General features: G+C 44.3%; 1 protein-coding gene across 12 annotated transcripts in view; it reads left to right on the top strand.

Moving 5' to 3' along the window:
- LOC118364049 (myocyte-specific enhancer factor 2D homolog) overlaps window positions 1–23,705 on the top strand; it is a 72,396-nt gene that overhangs the window by 13,239 nt on the left and 35,452 nt on the right. For 11 of the 12 annotated variants that reach the window (XM_052489578.1, XM_052489581.1, XM_052489580.1 and 8 more), the window contains exons 2-3: window positions 19,028–19,387; window positions 23,580–23,705. The exon at window positions 23,580–23,705 is cut by the window's right edge and continues 78 nt beyond it. In XM_052489578.1, coding sequence (XP_052345538.1) covers window positions 19,334–19,387; window positions 23,580–23,705 — 180 coding nt within the window. In that variant the 5' untranslated portion in view covers window positions 19,028–19,333. Of the gene's footprint in view, window positions 1–4,223; window positions 4,394–19,027; window positions 19,388–23,579 lie in introns of those variants that run through there. The other variant, XM_052489576.1, reaches the window with a different exon arrangement.

The raw sequence follows: 23,705 nt of genomic DNA, 5'->3' as shown, positions 1-23,705 counted from the left end.
TTCAACATCAAGTTCGATTTTAACAAATGCTCAATTTAAGCCGATATCATGATTCTACAACTGACATTGATTCCATTATTTGTCTTTACAAAATAATGAGACCACAGGCATTGGTTTTATTGAAATGTCCTAATCTGTTCTCAATCAAAACAACATCCTGTTGATAATCCTTTGAGTATAAACGTTATGTCTCATTCTGTCTCAGCCTAGACTAAATGTCTGGCACCTCCCAGGTTGGTCTTTCTGCTGTGTGGTAGTCTCCGAGTGTCGTTTCTGGCGGCTGCCTCTGTGTGAAGGCAGGGGACCTTTGTGGTGGCAGCTGAGCGAGGCGTGGCTGAAGGGAACAGGTTGCCGCGTCTGTTAGGACTCGTCTCACTCCTCTTGACCTCTACCCTTTAGCTGTGACAGCTCCCAGGGCTGGGAGATACCAAATTTCCCCTGATTAGGAGAATGCCTTCAAGGCTCTCAGGGAGGGACACTAACAGAAATCCATGTTGTTGTTGTTGGACAGTAGTCTTGTTTAGAGAATTTGGGTCAAGTCCTTTGGTTGTCTCTCCAAGCACTGTTTATATTCATGAGATCATATTAGTTGCTAAATGTTAATGATGTTGTAAGGCTGATTAGGGTAAAGTGGGTCGGATGTGTTGGCATCTTCTTTGAGAATCCCCAAATATCTTAGTGGCAGCTGTTGCCACCTAGGACTGAAAATTGTGCTGAATGGTCAAACCCTGAAGGAATGTCTGTCAAGTCTCACATCAGAGTTTCAGGGTTTACTACTTTTACTCTGAAGATTATTCTCCTATAATACTGCATTAGAGAACATTGTTTTCACATCTTACTTACAAGTTATTGTTGTTATGGTTGACACAATTGTAATATCAATTGTCACGAAATTAAAATGCTGTACTGCAGTTTCTTTGTCATTTAGTTTTTTTATGTAGTCCCTGAGAAGGAAGCAGATTTGCATAATTAGGGTATTCATTGTCAAACACTTGAAAGCATATCATGTTTGTTCACAAATCTATTAGTCATTTAAAAAGAGAGTACCAAATGGGCTTGTATTGAATAAAGCATCCTTGAATTTCCTATTATGCTGTTAGAGCAGAGAGTTCCTTCTAAAGACGCACCTTTCATGGTTCAATTTCTATTCCGTTTTTTTAATTTGAAAAGTGTACTTTGTAAGTTACCCGAATTTTGACATTGATACCGTTACCAGGGTTAGTATCACAATACTCGGTACCATCACGATACTAAATTCCAAAACGGTACCATAGCACAAAAAGGTATGCATATTAGCTAAGTCACAGAATGGCACTTGATTCAGACAGAAACTCGGCTCCTGCTCTGTTCAGTCGTTGGGCATCTTTTGAGTTCAGCAATATATTTGCAGATGTTTGTTAAAGTATGCATTAATGCAGTCAATGATACAATCAATTTGACTTTGGTAAGAACAATCTAACTACAAAACAACATGGTAGAACAGGGTAAATCAAGATCAATCAAGCGTGGGTCTTCACAGTACAGGTGAATGCATATTATTCAACAAGTGTATGCATGCGTTGAGTTATTGAGCTTGTTTTAGTTGATTTCATGGGGCTACACACTTATTTTATTGGCAACTGCTAGGAGAACATTACTTTATTGTACTGATCGGTACAATAAAGAATATGAAGATCTCTTTTTTTTTATAAAAGTGTGTGCTGCTTCTTTAAGAAATTGAATGAGGTCATTTGCTGAGACAGAATGTGGCTGTGGAATCTGACTTTGTGGCTATGGAATCTAGTGTAAACCAGATGGGAGACGAAGAAGTGAATGAGGTTTTTGGTGGCGAGGGAGACAAAGTGAATTAATATTTTTGGGGTTTGCAATCAGCTTTGAAATCAGCATATTTTGCATTATGGTTATTACAAACTAAGTACTAGGGTAGTGAATTCAGCTGTAGCCTAAGCTAGAAGTGTTCTAGCCTGTATGGACATTGTTTTGTGAACAGTAATGAACAGTTTCAACATTTTCTACATGCTGTGTTGCATTATTCAAGTGTGTTAACTTCTGTGCAGCACGAGTGGGGAGCTATGCAGCCCAGACAGCTCTAGCAATGAATGAGTATGTGGAGCAGGTGCTTTACTGTGTGCTCTAAAGCCATAGCGCAAAGAACCTGCTTTATTAAAGGGGCTGCGCTCAGTGTGCTGATTTGAAAGGATCAAGTCTGTCTATCACGTGAAACACATTTTGACAGAAGTACCGCACAAAACAAAAATTCTAGAACCAAACAATTATATATTTTTTGTATCTCAAAAGTACTGAATTTGTAGTATACTGTCAACACTAGTGTAAGTAGTATCCACATTCCCTGCCTGGGTGGATCCTGAACGAAGTGGATCTGGACTCCTAGAGTAAGCAGCTGTCCAGCACAGAGAGGTATAATAGCTCTATGGAGGTTTATTTACATGTCCTTTTCTAAAACAAAATATCCCTTCCAGTATGGCTGGGTATCGCAAGGGACCTTACAATACGATATCATCATGATACTTACGTGCCAATATGATATGTATGGTGATTCTATATGTATTGCTATTTGATACTATGACTTTACTGAGATTTGACGTTACACACATATTGCTCACCATATGTCTTCTGCAGCGGGACAGAAAAAAGGAAAAATACTGGAGTTTTGGTACAGGTACAGCCAACTAGCGCAAAAATAATATTGCGATATTGTCAAAACAATACAATATATCGGCAAAAAGAATATCCCGATATGTAACTGTCTATTTTCCCCCCATCACTACAGTCCAGCATGATAATTCAATGATCCATGTGGTATTGTGACTTTTTTTCAGGGGAAAAAAATAAATGCCTTCGTTCTTTAATACTCTCCATAATGCAGCTCTACCATCACCATCCCTCTCCCTTCTTGATGCCCGTACTCTACCACCACACACGTGGGCCAGCAGCACCACACAGTCCTGGGCAGCGTTCACATTAGTCACCGGAAGAGAGGAGGCAGTCACATGGATCCCCTTATTAGGCTGTTGGCCAACACAATGTGTTCAACATAGAGAGCCCCAGGCTGCCTTGCTAGCACATAGACGATAAGGGGGAGGAAGGAAAAAACCTGGAGAGGGGCAGCGAGATAAGGCCATTACCAATCACTGGTGTTTTGTTGTTGAAGTAATTGTGTCCTCAAAGTGTCTTGTTGTGTTTAGGGCTGTTTTTTCCCATCCATGTGCAGATTTCCTCTCCGATACTCAAAGGGAGCCATTTCTTTTCCCTCCCTCAGATGTATCCATATAAGTTATTGCTTCAAGATGAGATTTCTCCTCGGAATTTCAACCCTTTGTTATCCAGTTGGTTTCTGGACATAGACGTGCCTTTACCCATAAAGATATTTGCTGTGTTTTGTGGAAACTCAATGACACAACTGTTCAACAGACTCCTGGCCTCACATTTCCCACACCCTCTCGACCCCCTCAGAGATTCAAAGGTCATGAAAGGGCACAGCCTGAGATTTACTCCTTGGGAAGCAGAGTCATTCTTGGAAACGGACACAAATGACAACTTGTACATATGGCATCACTTCTCAACTCTCATGTGGATTTCTCCAGTTTTCCAGTTTTTAAGTGGACCTGATTGTGAGATTATACCTAGTCAAGTCAGAGCCTTCAGTCGTATCCTTGAACGTTTTGCCTTCTTGTATGACACACTAGCAATTTGAGGCAAACTATGTGACTACAACCAACATGTGTAAAAAAAAAAAGAAGATGGGTAGGTCAAAAGACTATTTCAGAACATCTACAGATTTGGGTCTGCATAGATCAGCACTAGTCCGGTGTGCCCAACCTTCCAACAGCTGAGCATGTGTGAGGAGGTGACAGGGGGTAGGGGGAGAGGGGCTGTTGGAACAAAAGGTGTGTAGGGGCAGCTGCCACTGCACTTAAAGCAGCTTGTGAATTTGAAGGGAGAATGTACACATGTGTACAGGTCAGGGAATAGGGGGGTATAGAGGATCTGGCAAACTACAGAGCCTGACTGCATATTAGGGCAAAGGGTGACCTGGGAGGGGGTTGACGGAGGGGATCTGTTGTTGTCCAGGGGATGGAGGGGGGTTGTTGTCCAGAGGGAAGGTGAGTATGGGGAGGGGGTCTCCAGTGTGAGGTCTCTGATGCAGTTGTCATTTCTACCAGTCATGCGCAAGACGGGACACACCACACTTTGTTTGGACCCCTCTCACTGGGAATATGCCTGAACGTTGACTTAGAATGCTCTGGGTGCCACTGTAACAGAGTCTTTTGGATTCAATTCAGAGTGCTTGCTGATGTTTCCTGCCTATTTTAAAGAGTCTTTTAAAACTTGCTCCTCTGATTTTTGACTGCGGTCTACGGATCAGCTAAGGGTAAGGGCAACCAATACCGGCATTGCATTTTCATATAAGATTTGTTGCATTAACTCAAATGTTGCTCCAGCTAAATGCCTAATGAATTTAAACAGAAAATTCTCCCTCCTGAGCACAGTCTGAGGCCTCTCTTCTGGATGAAGTTCTAATGAAAAAAAAAGTTGTCTTGGTGGAATAATATTAATTTAAGACTGTGCTTTCAACATATTCTTTCACAGAACAGCCACACATTTGGGGTACTGTGTTTTATGTTTTGCTTTTGTGGTTTAGTAATCAGTATAGGAGGCTAGTGCACATCCTGAGGACTTTACGAGGCAGATGTCAGACTGTGAGGTGACTTACTGTGTGGCCTGTGCTTCACTGTCAACCACACAGTGGGGCCAACACTATTAACAGTTTCCATACTGGTGGTTTGGTAAAGCCTTGTGAATTCCCCACTTCTTCCACAGCAGCTCATGTGACTCAGTAGGCCTAAGTGACATTTTGGTTTATTTGATAGATTTTAGGTAGCCAGTTTTCATCCGTCTACATACAGTAATAGTCTAAGGGTATGCTTTAATTTTTTTTGTATTTTTTAAAATGTTAGCATTGTGCTTATATGTTATGAAATATGGCCTTACATTATCGTTTTATTTTTGTCTGTTCTTTCGTGACTCACATAACTGTGAGAAGAATAACTCTTTCAAGCTACTGATCTGTGAAGTGTGGTTAGTTAACTCCAATTTTCCACGTCTCCATTGCAATTGGCTGCTCACTGCAAATCTGTTTTCAATAGTGGTTTGAGACGCTAACCAAAAATGAGTTGAGTTTTTCCAAGACATGTCAATTTTACTTCCTTTAATTATATTAATGTAGCACGCTTAATAAAGTCACTGATCAGATACTTCTGAGCGAAAGGCCCTGCTAATGATCATGCAGCCTCAAATGTTCCTACGAAGAATAACAGAATGATGAGAAATCTTGTGAGAGTCACTGCAGGTGCATAGGAGACATGCATGATACAGTGTAAGTAGGTTGAACTCTTCAAATGAGGTTAGTCGAAGAACCTTGGTTGTCTAACCAAAAAATAACCACATGTTTGGTAAACACATTGCAAGGTCCTTCTATACGTAGAGTTGTGCTAAAGAGGGGTAATCTCCTGAAAACAACATCACACGGTTTGGTGCGCTGTTGAGTATTTACACTCATTGTCATGTTTAAATGTACTTTTATTACTAATGACTTAAAAAAGCAGGAAAATGGTTTCAAATTCAACATAAGGCTGAACCAAGACATTCCAACACCCACTCACTTGTAGTCTTAAAAATAAACAAACGTGATACTATTTAGTGATAGATGACTGTACTTAAGTGCCAGTCAACTATCTTGATCTTGTCTGTCTCGCTCTGTTCCGAGGCCTCATTGACAGAACATGTTCGACTGGTGACGACAACCAACGTTTGCACACACAGACCTGCGCACACACACCCTCGTCCCTAATGTCACATTGATGTCGTCAGTGTTTTGTCTGGAGGGTGTTTTTCTCTCACAGACCTTCAGCGCTGGTTGGCCCTCATCTGATGTGAGGTGAAAGGGAAGTGTTGGGGGGGAGGGGCATCCTTTAGGTTTCACCAACCAAAAGGCTGAAAATAAAGAGAAAGATGATGGGTTGAGTATTCTCATTAGAGACATACTGGTGGAAGAACCTGTGGAAAGCAGCAAGAGGTACTTTACTCTACCCAGGCACCTGTGTTTATTTTGTTCTGGCATGGCCCAGGAGTGTTCCAGGCGAATGGGAGCAGTTTCCAACTCCCAGGGCTGGGTGAGTGGGTGTGGTCCTGTTTGTGCGTGAGTCTGTGATGTCACCTGACAGGTCAAACCACATCGCCACACTAATAACGTGGTGACAGAGACAAGCCTCTGTCAACAACAAACCTGACTACACCAGTCTTGTGGCCCTCTTTGTGCATATGAATGTGTGTTTTTGTGCACAGTTAAGTGAGAGTGTCGCAGAAGGCAGACTTGTTTGTGTAGGAGTTTGTGATTCGTTGTATGTGTGGTGGCGGTAGTTCCGTGACAGTTAGGTGCTTTGAGGCTGTGTCTTTGGGTATTGTGTGTTTGTTGTTGGGGTAGACTGCAGTATTGACATGACTGGCAGCGGGGGCATGATTCACGAGCCGAGGAGCGCAGATCTCTTTACCGCCCATCCCATACCTGTCCAACCTCCAATTTCCCATCCCCTTCTAGAAGTGCTGCTCTTGTACTGCAGCTAACCCCTCACCAAAAACCCACCCTACGATTGATGAAGAGAAGGGGGGTGTCATATTCCCCTGCCACATTTGGCACCATGAACACAGGCACAAGCCAAATCGCAGACCCAGGTCCAGCCCCCATCCTTCCTTCCTCTCCTAAAAATAATCCAAGCTCACCATCAACCATTTCTCCACCATATCACTCACACAGATTCACCTTCATACTGAATACTTCGGTAATAAGCCACAATGCACACCCGTCTAACCAAACAAGAGGTCAGTCAACAGGCAGAGTGGAAGTGGACCCGCCTTGCAGAATGGCTGTGCCGGAACATGAGGCAACAGGCTGTAAATATCCCACAGCTGGTGCTGGGACTAGGGCCCAAGGTTGGGGTGAAAGCACAGAGTCCCACTGGGCAGGATGAGAGAGAGATCAGTAGCCCAGTTACTGCCTGTGTTTGCGGATATGTCTGCCCCAATGAATGGCAAACTAATCAGACTCCTGTCCCTCTGTTCAGGTGGCCTCCATGCCTCAGGTGTGGATTGCAATGATTATATGCAAAACCGTGGTGGCAGCCTGGTTTGATTGAATTCTATTAAATTCTGAGTAGCAATTTCATTTGTATGGCGCAGCCAGACTGTCAACCATCATCTAGTATTTTATCGTTTATACAGTCAGAAGGGATTCTACCTTTACCCTCGCTCGGGTGACCATGGTGATACTGAATATAAGTATTGATTTGCCTGGACCACAAACTGAGAGAGCTCTGTCTTGTTGATAGCCTCCACAGAGGCCGTAGCCCCATGCAGCCAGAGAGGGAGATTTTGCCTGCTCTCAAAGAAACCTGAGCCGTAGGTGACTCCTGATATTGGTGATGTCTGCCAACAAGGCAACGTAAGCATATACACAGCAAAGCTTGTAACTGCTCTCAATAAACAGATCTGTTTACATAAAACAAAACAAAACCCACTCTTAAGTAGCTGCCAATGAGAGGTAACTTAATTTTAAAGGTTAGTTTTCTCCTGTTTTGGGTGTAAGTAACAGTTTCCTAACTATAGAGTAGCTGTGTTTGTTATGAGCAGACTGTGGTCAGTTCTGGCAGGCTCTGGTGTTGAGTGGGAAAGGTGATGGATTTCTCAGCAGTGCTCTGGCCTGACTCCAGCAGCCCCCACCACTGACTGTTATCTCTGTGACCCAGGGTGCTCTGATCCAACTTACAAAGAGTGTGTGTGTCTGTGTGTATATATGCATACACAATTGATAGCTTGACACATGTATAGCCAACTACACTGACAGGCTGACACAGTCATACATACATGTATATACAGTGGGGCAAAAAAATATTTAGTCAGCCACCAATTGTGCAAGTTCTCCCAGAGAGGCCTGTAATTTTCATCATAGGTACACTTCAACTATGACAGAAAAATGAGAGAGAAAAAATCCAGAAAATCACATTGTAGGATTTTTTATTTATTTGCAAATTATGGTGGAAAATAAGTATTTGGTCAATAACAAAAGTTTCTCAATACTTTGTTATATACCCTATGTTGGCAATGACAGAGGTCAAACGTTTTCTCTAAGTCTTCACAAGGTTTTCACACACTGTTGCTGGTATTTTGGCCCATTCCTCCATGCAGATCTCCTCTGGAGCAGTGATGTTTTGGGGCTGTTGCTGGGCAACATGGACTTTCAACTCTCTCCAAAGATTTTCCATGGGGTTGAGATCTGGAGACTGGCTAGGCCACTCCAGGACCTTGAAATGCTTCTTACGAAGCCACCCCTTCGTTGCCCGGGATCATTGTCATGCTGAAAAACCCAGCCACGTTTCATCTTCAATGCCCTTGCTGATGGAAGGAGGTTTTCACTCAATCTCACGATACATGGTCCCATTCATTCTTTCCTTTACACGGATCAGTCGTCCTGGTCCCTTTGCAGAAAAACAGCCCCAAAGCATGATGTTTTCACCCCCATGCTTCACAGTAGGTATAGTGTTCTTTGGATGCAACTCAGCATTCTTTGTCCTCCAAACACCACGAGTTGAGTTTTTACCAAAAAGTTATATTTTGGTTTCATCTGACCATATGACATTCTCCCAATCTTCTTCTGGATCATCCAAATGCTCTCTAGCAAACTTCAGATGGGCCTGGACATGTACTGGCTTAAGCAGGGGGACACGTCTGGCACTGCAGGATTTGAGTCCCTGGCGGGGTAGTGTGTTACTGATGGTGGGCTTTGTTACTTTGGTCCCAGCTCTCTGCAGGTCATTCACTAGGTCCCCCCGTGTGGTTCTGGGATTTTTGCTCACCGTTCTTGTGATCATTTTGACCCCACGGGGTGAGATCTTGCGTGGAGCCCCAGATCGAGGGAGATTATCAGTGGTCTTGTATGTCTTCCATTTCCTAATAATTGCTCCCACAGTTGATTTCTTCAAACCAAGCTGCTTACCTATTGCAGATTCAGTCTTCCCAGTCTGGTGCAGGTCTACAATTTTGTTTCTGGTGTCCTTTGACAGCTCTTTGGTCTTGGCCATAGTGGAGTTTGGAGTGTGACTGTTTGAGGTTGTGGACAGGTGTCTTTTATACTGGTAACAAGTTCAAACAGGTGCCATTAATACAGGTAACAAGTGGAGGACAGAGGAGCCTCTTAAAGAAGAAGTTACAGGTCTGTGAGAGCCATAAATCTTGCTTGTTTGTAGGTGACCAAATACTTATTTTCCACCATAATTTGCTAATAAATGTATTAAAAATCCTACAATGTGATTTTTCTGGATTTTTTTCCTAATTTTGTCTGTCATAGTTGAAGTGTACCTATGATGAAAATGACAGGCCTCTCATCTTTTTAAGTGGGAGAACATGCACAATTGGTGGCTGACTAAATACTTTTTTGCCCCACTGTATGCCTTGACCGAAGGACATACACACATGCACAAAACCTCTCCAACACACATCTCTCTGCCCATATGCCCTGCTGCTGGGGCATGCAATTGTCGTTTGTGCTATACGTCATGACTCAGTCGTGACCACTGTGCCTATGGCACTGTAGGCTATGACACATGCAACAGGATGAATAAGGTGGTGGCAACTCTGTGCAACGCTGTGGCTCTTACTGTGTTGCACCACCTTTTAGCCAATGGCTCTGCTCCCTCAGGCTGAACAGGAGGTGGTCCTCTGAAATGTTTGAAAGAACAGCAACAGTTTTGCTGAATTTACACACAAATTACGCACAATTTTGTATCTTATTTTATGGATTATTCTGTCGTGAGTGATCAAAGATCTTGCCCATGTAGTGTAGCTGTTGATATTTTAGTATACTGCACACTATCTTCAACAATACAGATACAAATTGCATATATTTTAGGGGGTTCCTCAGGGCTCAATGCAAGGACCACTGCAGAATAGCTTTTATCTGTGTTAATCTGTTCCTTGTCTAAAGTATCTCACACACCCCCCCCCCAGTTTCAGTCAGTCAGTAGACACTCTCCAGGCCCTCTGCCTTCAATGTGAGAGGAGAAATTCTACCTGACATCAGACATGGGAGGCTGACTCCCGCTGCATGAAAGGTAAAAGGTTGAGGCTTGAACACCCGGGCAGATAAAGCAGCCTTTTCATGTGTGACCGGCCCGCAGCCCAAAACAAATCCCACTGAACGCTGCCTTTGAACTGTAGACCAGTGATCCTATGGCAGGAGCAGTGCTCTGCTCCCTCACTAGTCCTCTACTATTTGAGTGTATTACATAAAACTCAAAAGTGTTTTCTGTTTGAGTATTTTCAGTACAAACCTGTCTCTTCCACAGTCTTGGGCAAATATAACACCCCCTCCAGAGTTTATCCTGTTTGCTAGTATATAATGGGCATTTCCATAAAAAAGGACCCATGAGCACACACGTGAAGTTTATAGGAGCATGTCAAATTGGGTGTCAAATGAACAGTAAGAGTCTATAAGTTATAGAAATCAAGGCATATACACTGCTCAAAAAAATAAAGGGAACACTAAAATAACACATCCTAGATCTGAATGAATGAAATATTCTTATGAAATACTTTTTTCTTTACATAGTTGAATGTGCTGACAACAAAATCACACAAAAATGATCAATGGAAATCAAATGTATCAACCCATGGAGGTCTGGATTTGGAGTCACACTCAAAATTAAAGTGGAAAACCACACTACAGGCTGATCCAACTTTGATGTAATGTCCTTAAAACAAGTCAAAATGAGGCTCAGTAGTGTGTGTGGCCTCCACGTGCCTGTATGACCTCCCTACAACGCCTGGGCATGCTCCTGATGAGGTGGCGGATGGTCTCCTGAGGGATCTCCTCCCAGACCTGGACTAAAGCATCCGCCAACTCCTGGACAGTCTGTGGTGCAACGTGGTGTTGGTGGATGGCGCGAGACATGATGTCCCAGATGTGCTTAATTGGAATCAGGTCTGGGGAACGGGTGCGCCAGTCCATAGCATCAATGCATTCCTCTTGCAGGAACTGCTGACACACTCCAGCCACATGAGGTCCAGCATTGTCTTGCATTAGGAGGAACCCAGGGCCAACCACACCAGCATATGGTCTCACAAGGGGTCTGAGGATCTCATCTCGGTACCTAATGGCAGTCAGGCTACCTCTGGCGGGCACATGGAGGGCTGTGCGGCCCCCCAAAGAAATGCCACACCACAGCATGACTGGCCCACCGCCAAACCGGTCATACTGGAGGATGTTGCAGGCAGCAGAACGTTCTCCACGGCGTCTCCAGACTGTCACGTCTGTCACATGTGCTCAGTGTGAACCTGCTTTCATCTGTGAAGAGCACAGGGCGCCAGTGGCGAATTTGCCAATCTTGGTGTTCTCTGGCAAATGCCAAACATTGTAAGCACAACCCCCCACCTGTGGACGTCGGGCCCTCATACCACCCTCATGAAGTCTGTTTCTGACCGTTTGAGCAGACACATGCACATTTGTGGCCTGCTGGAGGTCATTTTGCAGGGCTCTGGCAGTGCTCCTCCAGATCCTCCTTGCACAAAGGCGGAGGTAGCGGTCCTGCTGCTGGGTTGTTGCCCTCCTACGGCCTCCTCCACGTCTCCTGATGTATTGGCCTGTCTCCTGGTAGCGCCTCCATGCTCTGGACACTACGCTGACAGACACAGCAAACCTTCTTGCCACATCTCGCATTGATGTGCCATCATGGATGACCTGCACTACCTGAGCCACTTGTGTGGGTTGTAGACTCCGTCTCATGCTACCACTAGAGTGAAAGCACCGCCAGCATTCAAAAGTGACCAAAACATCAGGCAGGAAGCATAGGAACTGAGAAGTGGTCTGTGGTCCCCACCTGCAGAACCACTCCTTTATTGGGGGTGTCTTGCTAAATGCCTATAATTTCCACCTGTTGTCTATTCCATTTGCACAACAGCATGTGAAATGTATTGTCAATCAGTGTTTCTTCCTAAATGGACAGTTTGATTTCACAGAAGTGTGATTGACTTGGAGTTCCATTGTGTTGTTTAAGTGTTCCCTTTATTTTTTGAGCAGTGTATTTTTTTTAAACCATTTTCCATCCCAAAAAATTGGAATAAGCAAATTCTTTCATTTCTGTTCCAACAGATGGAGAAAAGGGTCTTGGACAACATTTACCAGAAAAATGATTGAAAGGTATTAGATGTACATCAACTTAATAATATTGAAGTAGACCCCTGCCAACTAATATCAAAACGTTCAGTGCCTTCAAAGTATTCACATCCCTGGACTTTTCCCACATTTTGTTGTGTTACAGCCTGAATTTGAAATGGATTACATTGAGATTGTGTTTCACTGGCCTTCACACAATACCCCATAATGTCAAAGTGGGATTAGATTTTTAGAAATGTTTAACCCCTTTGTTATGGCACTCCTAAATAAGTTCAGAAGTAAACATTTGCTGAACAAGTCTCATGATAAGTTGCATGGACTCGCTCTGCATGCAATAATAGTGTTTTAAGATTTTTAATCATGAATTCCCCACACATCCAAATATCTGTAAGGTCCCTCAGTCGAGCAGTGAATTTCAAACACAGATTCAACCACAAAGACCAGGGAGGTTTTCCAATGCCCCGCAAAGAAGGGCACCTATTGGTAGATGGAAAACAAGTAAAGGCGACATTGAATATCCCTTTGAGCATGGTGAAGTTATTAATTACACTTTGGATGGTGTATCAAAGATACAGGCGTCCTTCCTAACTCGGTTGCCGGAGAGGAAGGATACCACTCAGGGATTTCACCATGAGGCAAATGGTGAATTTAAAACAGTTAGAGTTAAATGGCTGGCGTAGGAGAACTGAGGATGGATCAAAAATATTGTAGTTACTCCACAATAATAACCTAAATGACAGAGTGAAAAAAATATTCCAAAACATGCACCCTGTCGACCACATTTTTCTGCCTGCACTGTACCGCTTGCCATGCAGTAGCAGAGAGAACCGTCTATGACTTGGGTGACTGGAGTCTTTGACAATTTCTTTGGGCCTCTCTCTGACACCTCCTAGTACATAGGTCCTGGATGTCAGGAAGCTTGGCCCCAGTGATGTACTGGGCTATACGCACTACCCTCTAGCGCCTTACGGTAAGATGCCAAGCAGTTGCCATACCAGGCGGTGATGCAACCGGTCAGGGTGCTCTCGATGGTGCAGCTGTAGAACCTTTTAAGGATCTGGGGACCCATGCCAAATCTTTTCAGTCTCCTGAGGGAGGAAAAGGTGTTGTCATGTCCTCTTCACAACTGTCTTGGTGTGTTTGGACCATGATAGTTTGTCGGTGATATGGACACCAAACTACTTAAAACTTCTCGACCCGCTCCACTTCAGCCCTGTCGATGTGAATGGGGGCCTGTAGTCCTTTAGTCCATGATCAGCTCCTTTGTCTTACTCACATTGAGGGAGAGGTTGTTGTCCTGGCACCACACTGCCAGGTCGCTGACCTCCCTATAGGCTCATCATTGTCGGTGATCAGGCCTACCACCGTCGGACAACTTAATGACGGAGTCATGCTTGGCCATGCAGCCGTGGGTGAACAGGGAGTACAAGAGGGCACTAAGCACGCACCCCTGAGGTGCCCCGGTGTTGAGGATCAGCGTGGCAGATGTGTTGTTGCCTACCCTTTCCAGCCCCCAGCTGGTAAGAACAGGATCCAGTTGCAGAGGGAGTTGTTTAGTCCCATGGTCCTTAGCTTAGTGATGTGCTTTGGGTACTATGGCGTTGAACACTGAGCTGTAGTCAATGAACAACATTCTCACATAGGTGTTCCTTTTGTCCAGTGTGGAAAGGGCAGTGTGGAGTGCGATTGAGATTGCATCATCTGTGGATCTGTTGGGGCGGTATGCAAATTGGAATGGGTCTGGGGTTTCCGTCATGATGGTGTTGACGTGAGCCATGACCAGCCTTTCAAAGCACTTCATGGTTAACAACATGAGTGCTACGGGGCGGTAATCATTTGGGCAGGTTACCTTTGCTTTCTTGGGCACAGGGACTATGGTGGTCTGTTTGAAACATGTAGCTATTAGACTTGGTCAGGAAGAGGTTGAAAATGTCAGTGAAGACATTTGCAAGTTGATCCGTGCATGCTTTGAGTACACGTCCTGGTAATCTGTCTGGCCCCGCGGCTTTGAATGTTGACCTGTTTAAATGTCTTGCTCACATCGGCTACGTAGAGAGTGATCACACAGTCATCCAGAACAGCTGGTGCTCTCATGCATGCTTCAGTGTTGCTTACCTGATTAGAACTATTATCATGCACCTGTATTGAAACAGAGGCAGTGGGAAAAAATACATGTCATCTATGCACTTAAATAGCGAATGGGGGATGCTTTTCCCTGTGGTTTATTTTCATGACAGGCTATACTCCTGTTGTAAATATAAGCAATGTGCTTAATATTAAGGAAGTTGAGAAATACAAATAGTAGGTCTAGCCTATAGAAAGCTGATCCTCCTCTTTTTAGTAGAGGCCATCATTGATGACAGTGTGATTAGTGGACCAATAGAGTGCTGAGTAACAGGCAGTTAGCAAGTTTGGTGGGCTACTAATGACCATCAGCAGCATTAGAGCTTGGAGAAGCCTAATTACCATGACTAAACAGTCACATGGAATTTGACCGCCTTCATGACTCGTGACCGCCGGTGTGGTGGTAACATGGTCACCGCAACAGCCCTACTTGTTTCTTGAAATTCCATTACCAAAAACCCTCGTATCTTGAAGATATTTTTTATTTATCTCCCTCATGAGGAGGGAGGATAATGAAAGTTTACAGAAGTAACAAGTATAGGAAGACCGACCCAAATAGTTGTAGTGTTTTTACTGATATCAAGTTTAATGAATTATTAAGTGATTCAAACTCTAAATTTTGTTACCAAATCATTAACCGAATTACTAAAAAATGTGTAAGGAAATTGCTGCAATTTAATTGGCTAAAATGGGCAATCGTAGTAGTCACAAACCACAGTTGGGTCACCTGCTACTGTCCTCACTTCCACTGGCACACTGTTATGTTCAGATCATAACTGTTTTTTCTCTTTCTGTCATCTGGTGGTCAAAGCAATGCTGTAAAAATAGTCTGGACGACCTCTTTCAATTTAATTTCAATTTAAGGGGGTTTATTAGCATGGGAACCATATGTTTACATTGCCAAAGCAAGTGAAATAGATCCTAAACAAAAGTGAAATAAACCAATAAAAGATGTACAATTAATATGTCATATTATGTCTATATACAGTATTGTAATGATGTGCAAATAGTTATAGTACAAAAGGGAAAATAAACATAAATATTGGTTGAATTTACAATGGTGTTTGTTTTTCACTGGTTGCCCTTTTCCTGTGGCAACAGGTCACAAATCTTGCTACTGTGATTGCACACTGGTATTTCACTCAATAGATATGGGAGTTTATGAACATTTGTATTTGTGTTTTCAAATTCTTTGTGGGTCTGTGTAATCTGAGGGGAAATATGTGTCTCTAATATGGTCATACATTTGGCAGGAGGTTAGGAAGTGCAGCACAGTTTCCACCTTCAGTGGCCATTGTCAATAGCAAGGCTATGCTCACCGAGTCTGTACATAGTCAAAGATGTCCTTTAATATTGTGTTAGTCACAGTGGTCAGGTTTTCTGCCATTGTCTATTCTCTGTTTAGGACCAAATAGCATTCTAGTTGGCTCTGTTTTTGTCATTCTTTCCAATGTGTCAAGTAATTATCTTTTTGTTTTCTCATGATTTGGTTGGGTCTAATTGTGTTACTGTCCTGGGGCTCTGTGGGGTCTGTTTGTGAACAGAGCCCCAGGACCAGCTTGCTTAGGGGGCTCATTTCCAGGTTAATTTCTCTGTAGGTGATGGCTTTGTTATAGAAGGTTTGGGAATCACTTCCTTTTAGATGGTTGTAGAATTTAATGTCTCTTTTCTGGATTTTGATCATTAGCGGGAATCGACCTAATTCTGCTTTGCATACATTATTTGTTGTTTTACGGTGTACACAGAGGATATTTTTGCAGAATTCTGCATGCAGTCTCAATTTGGTGTTTGTCCCATTTTGTGAATTATTGGTTGGTGAGAGGATCCCAGACCTCACAAACATAAAGGGCAATGGGTTCTAGAACTGATTAAAGTATTTTTAGCCAGATCCTAATTGGTATGTCTAATTTTATGTTCCTTTTGATGGCATAGAAGGCTTGCCCCTCTCTCCTCTCTCTCTCTCTCATTAATGTCACCTCTCCCGGCTGTTACTGACACCTACCCTCTTTCCATTTACTGTAAAAAGCATCCTCACCCACTGGGCACCGACCAACATTGCACGTCCATGGATGTTGAAATTTGGTCAGTCCGCCCTGACCGGACCAAATTTGAACCAATCATTGAAGTCTGTTTCACAAGTTTGGACAGTAGAGTAAAGTAGTACAGTATAATTGAATGTACTGTACTGAACATATCTACTTTACTGTGCTCTGCTGTACTGTACTCGACTCTACTGTGCTGTACTGTGATGTCCAAACTTGTGAAACATAGACGCCTATGATTGTTTCAGATTTGGTCTGGTCCGGACCAACCAAATGTGGTGTTGTTTGGGGGCGGTGCTCATTACAATAATACCCAGTGTGTAGAATAATACCCAAATATGCAAAAGAAGGATGTTGCATATTTCTACCTTTTTTGTGTACCTATTCAGGATACATTACCATGAAGAGAATTATATTAATATCCATAATTATGCATTTCTATAAAGTACAGTTCAGAGAATGTTACCTTAATTCTGTTACCAAATGTAAATCCACTTCACCTACTGTAGTTCAATAACCAAAATATTATTTTTCTAACTAAAGGTATCATGTCATAGCTGACACCCCATTCTTTCTGCAGACATCTTTTAATCTTAATTGGAGCAGATATTTAAGCGTTTCTCTCAAATGTGGTCGCCTGAAAAACTGAGGGAGATTTTACAGTAATTATGTTACCAAAGGTTGCATCTGCACAGTTCTTCCAGTAAATGAGTTTTTGTGAAATGTTCTTGGTAAATTGTTCAAAGTAGTCCTTGTGCATTGAGTTGTATGCTTTGTTCAACTTTGAAATCAATTGTTTTTGTTTGGCATACATTTTAAAGTGAAAAATAGTAATTCCATTGCTGTGGAAATGCCCTAATTATACAACCCCCTCCATATTTTCAATGTAAAACGAGAGCAGAAGCTGCCTCTAGTTCTTTTTATTTGGGCTTTATTTTTAAGAGAGCAATTATGACATGCATAACACCCTTTTCTCAGACCTCCCATTGTCCTTCCTCCAAGCCAAATACGTAGTGCATAATTCATGGGGAAGTCATTGCTTTCGTCAAGGCAATTGCATCATCTAAAAGCAAGTGTGTGTAGTACGTGTCCGTGCACACACAGACACACAGAACTCGTTCTATCACGTCATTGTTTTTTATGGTAATGGAAGCAGAGCAGGCATTAATCAGGGAGTGGTTTTACTATTCTCTCAGGTAAACAATGTGGGTGATGTAGTGTTGAAACTGCACTCAAGGCTTTCCAGATGCACTCACTCTAATGCAATGTCTCAGCTCCCACTGTCATGCGGGTGTGTTGGAACAGTACACAGTCTGGATGTGTGTATATATAGAGAGCTATTTTTAAGGCTGAACCACAAATAGTAGTAGTAGTGGGGCTTAATTAAAATGGTCCATGCCTCTGTTGCCATTCCCGGGTTGCGGTCTGCTCGTTCATTCATTCATTCATTCATGAATTTATATGCACACATGTACTCTGTTCTCTCTCATTTGCCCTCTCTCTTTTTGTTGTTACAAATTGCTATACATTGCAAAAATAAAATAAAAAAATAAGTCCCTGTTTAAAGGGGAAATCTGCAGTTGCTACACACACCTTTGAACTAATTAAATGAATGATATTTACTGAATGATATATATTGATTAATAAAATAATAGAACTTTAGAAATGCCTCATGGGCTGTGTTTAACTGTTACACCCCATCAGAACCCCACATATAAGCTTGTTTTTACTCCAATGTTTGTAAACATTATAAATGTAAATAACACTGTATAGCCTCAACATGGTTAAAACGATAATTTAGATTATTATAGATGATCGGTCCATAGATCTTTCTATGAATTTGAGAGTGGTTACATTTATCCAATCCCATCCCTCAGCGTTTTACCAAAACAGAGATGGGGTGGCAGCTTTGTTATTTTTTTCATTTGCGGATTGGACCTTGACTTTTCTGTCTTCAATTAAATATTTTTAAATACACTACTTTTCCTTATATTAAATGGACACAGAGTGTTATCTAACTGGAACTGTGCCAAATTACCACAGTTTAGATAACAAAACCTAGTGGTAATGATAACATTAACTGAATCCAAGAGCCTACTTCAAAACGCAACAGAAGCTCTGAGCACTAGCGTCCCGCCCACTCGTGGCGAGCAGCCTCACTGGGCCATAGGGCCGGGCTCTGCCTTCGATTGGGAATCGCATGCAGCTTGTCAGGTCGAGCAGGCAGCGAGTTGCTGCAGGCAACCAACAGATCAGTTATGTGTCGGTGATGCCTCTAATAAAGCTGACACAGCACAGTCTCCCTGTGGCCCCCTGAGGGGCTCCCACTCCGTAGCGCGCCAGGCTTACTTGCCCCCATGGAAACACTAACCCCAAGAGAAGGGTTCCCCCATCCTTCAGTTCCCCCCCCCCACTGCTGCAGCTGCTCTTTCGAAGCGTGCTTCTAATTTGTCCGAAAGGAACCCTGACTTAAATGCATCGCTTTGGTTTCTCTGTTGAGTACTGTGCAGGTTAAAAGGCTAAGACAATTGTTGATTCTGAAGGACATTGGCAGGTATGGTACATGAATGATACCTCTCCTGAATCTCATACTGATCCGATGCCCTCTATTTTCCAGGAGTAACACACCTGCAGTAAAGAGGGGAAGAGGATCCTAATTCAGAGGACCAGTGGATGACCTGCCTACTGTACAGACCATGATCTGAAGGCCCCGCCACGTGGCCCCTTTCTTTCTTCTTCATTATTTCCTGCAGGGGTAAGAGCTCCTAGACTAGCCGCCACTGACAGGTGGAGCGGAGGGAGATAGAGAGAGTGTGTACAAGAAAGAGTGTGACAGCCAAGCGCCTACCAACCACCTCCACAGGACAGCCGTGCCCTCTGACCCCGCCACGCCCCCTGCCCCTCCCACCGCCAGACCGGAACCATGGGAAGGAAAAAGATCCAAATACAGAGGATTACAGACGAACGGAACAGACAGGTGTGTGTGTAGATAATGTTTCTTTGTATGTAGAAACTCTATCATACCTATGACTACACCGGTATTTTTCCAGGACTATGAAAGGTTAAATTATCCATCTATAATGAGTCAACTGGTTATTAATGGACTTTGGTTAATTTGAGCTTATTGAGTAATGTATGTGATGCATCTGCCATCTCCAAAATGTCCCTGGCTGAGTAAAACCTGAGTGTTTTAGACACTAGGTGGCCTGAGGTCCTACAATCATCTTAAGTTTCTCCTGGTAAATCTTTAAAGGTGCCCATTTTCATAGAGCAGCACACACAGAGACTCAAAATGCTTCAGGCATTCAAGCATTATGTTGATTTGTCAAAAGTTGAGAGAAATATTGGTCAACCATCATCCTGCTAGATGTTGATTACAAGATACTGTCAATAGCACTAATGGATTGGCCCCGTCACCAAGGCTATAGACTCTGAAGGAAATTCAACAGCAGTGAAATACATGATGTGAAAAGAGAGCGTGAGAACCATAAATACTTTACATAGTAATGGATTATCAACTGAACGCCGAATGCTACAGAGACCATGAACACTTCTGAAACATTGCAGGTGCAGAAAGTAGAGCAGCTGGGGAGGTTGTGGTTGTCACTGTGGCTTCCTCCTCTCCTCGCCACACAACCACACTCGCTAGGACACGGCCATGTCTCATGGCGGATGTCTTGTTATGTCGTTCGTTGCCATTGGTTACTTCCAATTCTATTCTTAATGTCAATTATGTTCAGCTTGTTTATCCTGGCATTCATGTCGAAGGAAGGATCGAGACTAATTGTTGTCGAAGACTCGGTGTACCTCACGCCTCCGACAAATCAGAGTATTTCTCTTCGTGATAAACCGTCTTATAATTGGTTATGAGAGTCATTGTAATAGTATTGTTTATCAGCTCTGTGAGCCTGGCTTGCCTTTGTCCTCGCTGAACTTTCCTCCCCTTGTTTCTATGTTCTGCTCTGTGTGTGTGTGTGTGTGTGTGTGTGTGTGTGTGTGTGTGTGTGTGTGTGTGTGTGTGTGTGTGTGTGTGTGTGTGTGTGTGTGTGTGCACTCGCAGAGATGACTGTGTGTGATGGGGTTTGAGGGAGGGGGTGGTAGGCGGTTGCCCATGGATACGACCCCGATATAATTTGATTTGTGGCAGCGGGAAGCAATGAGTGAGCAAGAACGACGCAGAGAGGAAAAGGAGGGAGAGAAAAGAAAATGAGGGCGAGGAAATGAAAGAGAGAGGGAGACTGAGACCGTGGGGAGGACAAGGGGAGAGCACGCACTGGCTCCTGCCCCACAGAGGCATCAGTGCAACTTGGGGGCGCTCAAGCAATTATAGAGGGAGAGGGGAGATGGAGAGCGCAAGCAATAGAAGGTCTCACATGGCAGCTGTAGAATCTGCCTGTGTGGTTCCTTTCCGTGCGTCTGCTTCCTCTTGCTCCTCTCCTCTCAGCAAAACAAACTCAAATCACCCATTGCATAAATGCCTCAAAACCAAGGGAGTGGTATTAAACAGAACCACAACACACTGCAGGGCCTCATCCCTGTTGTCACCTTTAATTAGCTGTCTGTAATGTGTTGTTTGTTCACACCTTGTCTGTTCTCGAAGATACTGTTATTTATTTACTGTTATTAAAATATTCCCTCCTACTTTTATTTCGTTTAACCAATTGTTCTACAGTACCACAAATTCCTTTTTACCTTTGCAGTATCGCTCATGTTATTGTTCTCCCTCTTTCCTTCTATATCAAATATTCCCCTCCCCTTCCCAATATCACCTGCCAACCCCTCCCCTTCTCCACAACATCCCTTCTCTACCACCTTCAAATATACCCACATCATCCCTCCCCTTCCCAATATCACCTGCCACCCCCCCCCCCTTCTCCACAACATCCCTTCTCTACCACCTTCTAATATACCCGCACCATCCCTCCCCTTCCCAATATCACCTGCCAACCCCCCCCCTTCTCCACAACATCCCTTCTCTACCACCTTCTAATATACCCACACCATCCCTCCCCTTCCCAATATCACCTGCCCACCCCCCCCCCTTCTCCACAACATCCCTTCTCTACCACCTTCTAATATACCCACACCATCCCTCCCCTTCCCAATATCACCTGCCAATCCCCCCTTCTCCACAACATCCCTTCTCTACCACCTTCTAATATACCCACATCATCCCTCCCCTTCCCAATATCACCTGCCACCCCCCCTTCTCCACAACATCCCTTCTCTACCACCTTCTAATATACCCGCACCATCCCTCCCCTTCCCAATATCACCTGCCAACCCCCCTTCTCCACAACATCCCTTCTCTACCACCTTCTAATATACCCACACCATCCCTCCCCTTCCCAATATCACCTGCCAATCCCCCCTTCTCCACAACTTGCCTTCTACCACCTTCTAATATACCCACACCATCCCTCCCCTTCCCAATATCACCTGCCAATCCCCCCATTCTCCACAATATCCCTTCTCTACCACCTTCTAATATACCCGCACCATCCCTCCCCTTCCCAATATCACCTGCCAACCCCCCTTCCCCACAACATCCCTTCTCTACCACCTTCTAATATACCCACACCATCCCTCCCCTTCCCAATATCACCTGCCACCCCCCCTTCTCCACAACATCCCTTCTCTACCACCTTCTAATATACCCACACCATCCCTCCCCTTCCCAATATCACCTGCCAACCCCCCCCCCTTCTCCACAACATCCCTTCTCTACCACCTTCTAATATACCCACACCATCCCTCCCCTTCCCAATATCACCTGCCAACCCCCTTCTCCACAACATCCCTTCTCTACCACCTTCTAATATACCCACACCATCCCCCCCCTTCCCAATATCACCTGCCAACCCCCCTTCTCCACAACTTGCCTTCTCTACCACCTTCTAATATACCCACACCATCCCTCCCCTTCCCAATATCACCTGCCAATCCCCCCTTCTCCACAACATCCCTTCTCTACCACCTTCTAATATACCCACACCATCCCTCCCCTTCCCAATATCACCTGCCAATCCCCCCTTCTCCACAACATCCCTTCTCTACCACCTTCTAATATACCCACACCATCCCTCCCCTTCCCAATATCACCTGCCAATCCCCCCTTCTCCATAATATCCCTTCTCTACCACCTTCTAATATACCCACACCATCCCTCCCCTTCCCAATATCACCTGCCAATCCCCCCTTCTCCACAACATCCCTTCTCTACCACCTTCTAATATACCCACACCATCCCTCCCCTTCCCAATATCACCTGCCAACCCCCCTCCCCCCTTCTCCACAACATCCCTTCTCTACCACCTTCTAATATACCCACACCCTCCCTCCCCTTCCCAATATCACCTGCCAATCCCCCCTTCTCCACAACATCCCTTCTCTACCACCTTCTAATATACCCACACCATCCCTCCCCTTCCCAATATCACCTGCCAATCACCCCCCTTCTCCACACCATCCCTCCCCTTCCCAATATCACCTGCCAATCCCCCCTTCTCCACAACATCCCTTCTCTACCACCTTCTAATATACCCACACCATCCCTCCCCTTCCCAATATCACCTGCCAATCACCCCCCTTCTCCACACCATCCCTCCCCTTCCCAATATCACCTGCCAATCCCCCCTTCTCCACAACATCCCTTCTCTACCACCTTCTAATATACCCACACCATCCCTCCCCTTCCCAATATCACCTGCCAATCACCCCCCCTTCTCCACACCATCCCTCCCCTTCCCAATATCACCTGCCAATCCCCCCTTCTCCACAACATCCCTTCTCTACCACCTTCTAATATACCCACACCATCCCTCCCCTTCCCAATATCACCTGCCAACCCCCCTTCTCCACAATATCCCTTCTCTACCACCTTCTAATATACCCACACCATCCCTCCCCTTCCCAATATCACCTGCCAATCCCCCCCCCTTCTCCACAACATCCCTTCTCTACCACCTTCTAATATACCCACACCATCCCTCCCCTTCCCAATATCACCTGCCAATCCCCCCCCCTTCTCCACAACATCCCTTCTCTACCACCTTCTAATATACCCACACCATCCCTCCCCTTCCCAATATCACCTGCCAACCCCCCTTCTCCACAATATCCCTTCTCTACCACCTTCTAATATACCCACACCATCCCTCCCCTGGCAGGTGACGTTCACCAAGAGGAAGTTTGGCCTGATGAAGAAGGCATATGAGCTGAGCGTGCTGTGCGACTGTGAGATCGCCCTCATCATCTTCAACCACTCCAACAAGCTGTTCCAGTACGCCAGCACC

This window comes from Oncorhynchus keta, chromosome 31 (assembly GCF_023373465.1).
Source record: "Oncorhynchus keta strain PuntledgeMale-10-30-2019 chromosome 31, Oket_V2, whole genome shotgun sequence".
NCBI lineage: Eukaryota > Metazoa > Chordata > Actinopteri > Salmoniformes > Salmonidae > Oncorhynchus > Oncorhynchus keta.
This window is presented reverse-complemented; position numbering and strand designations above follow the sequence as displayed.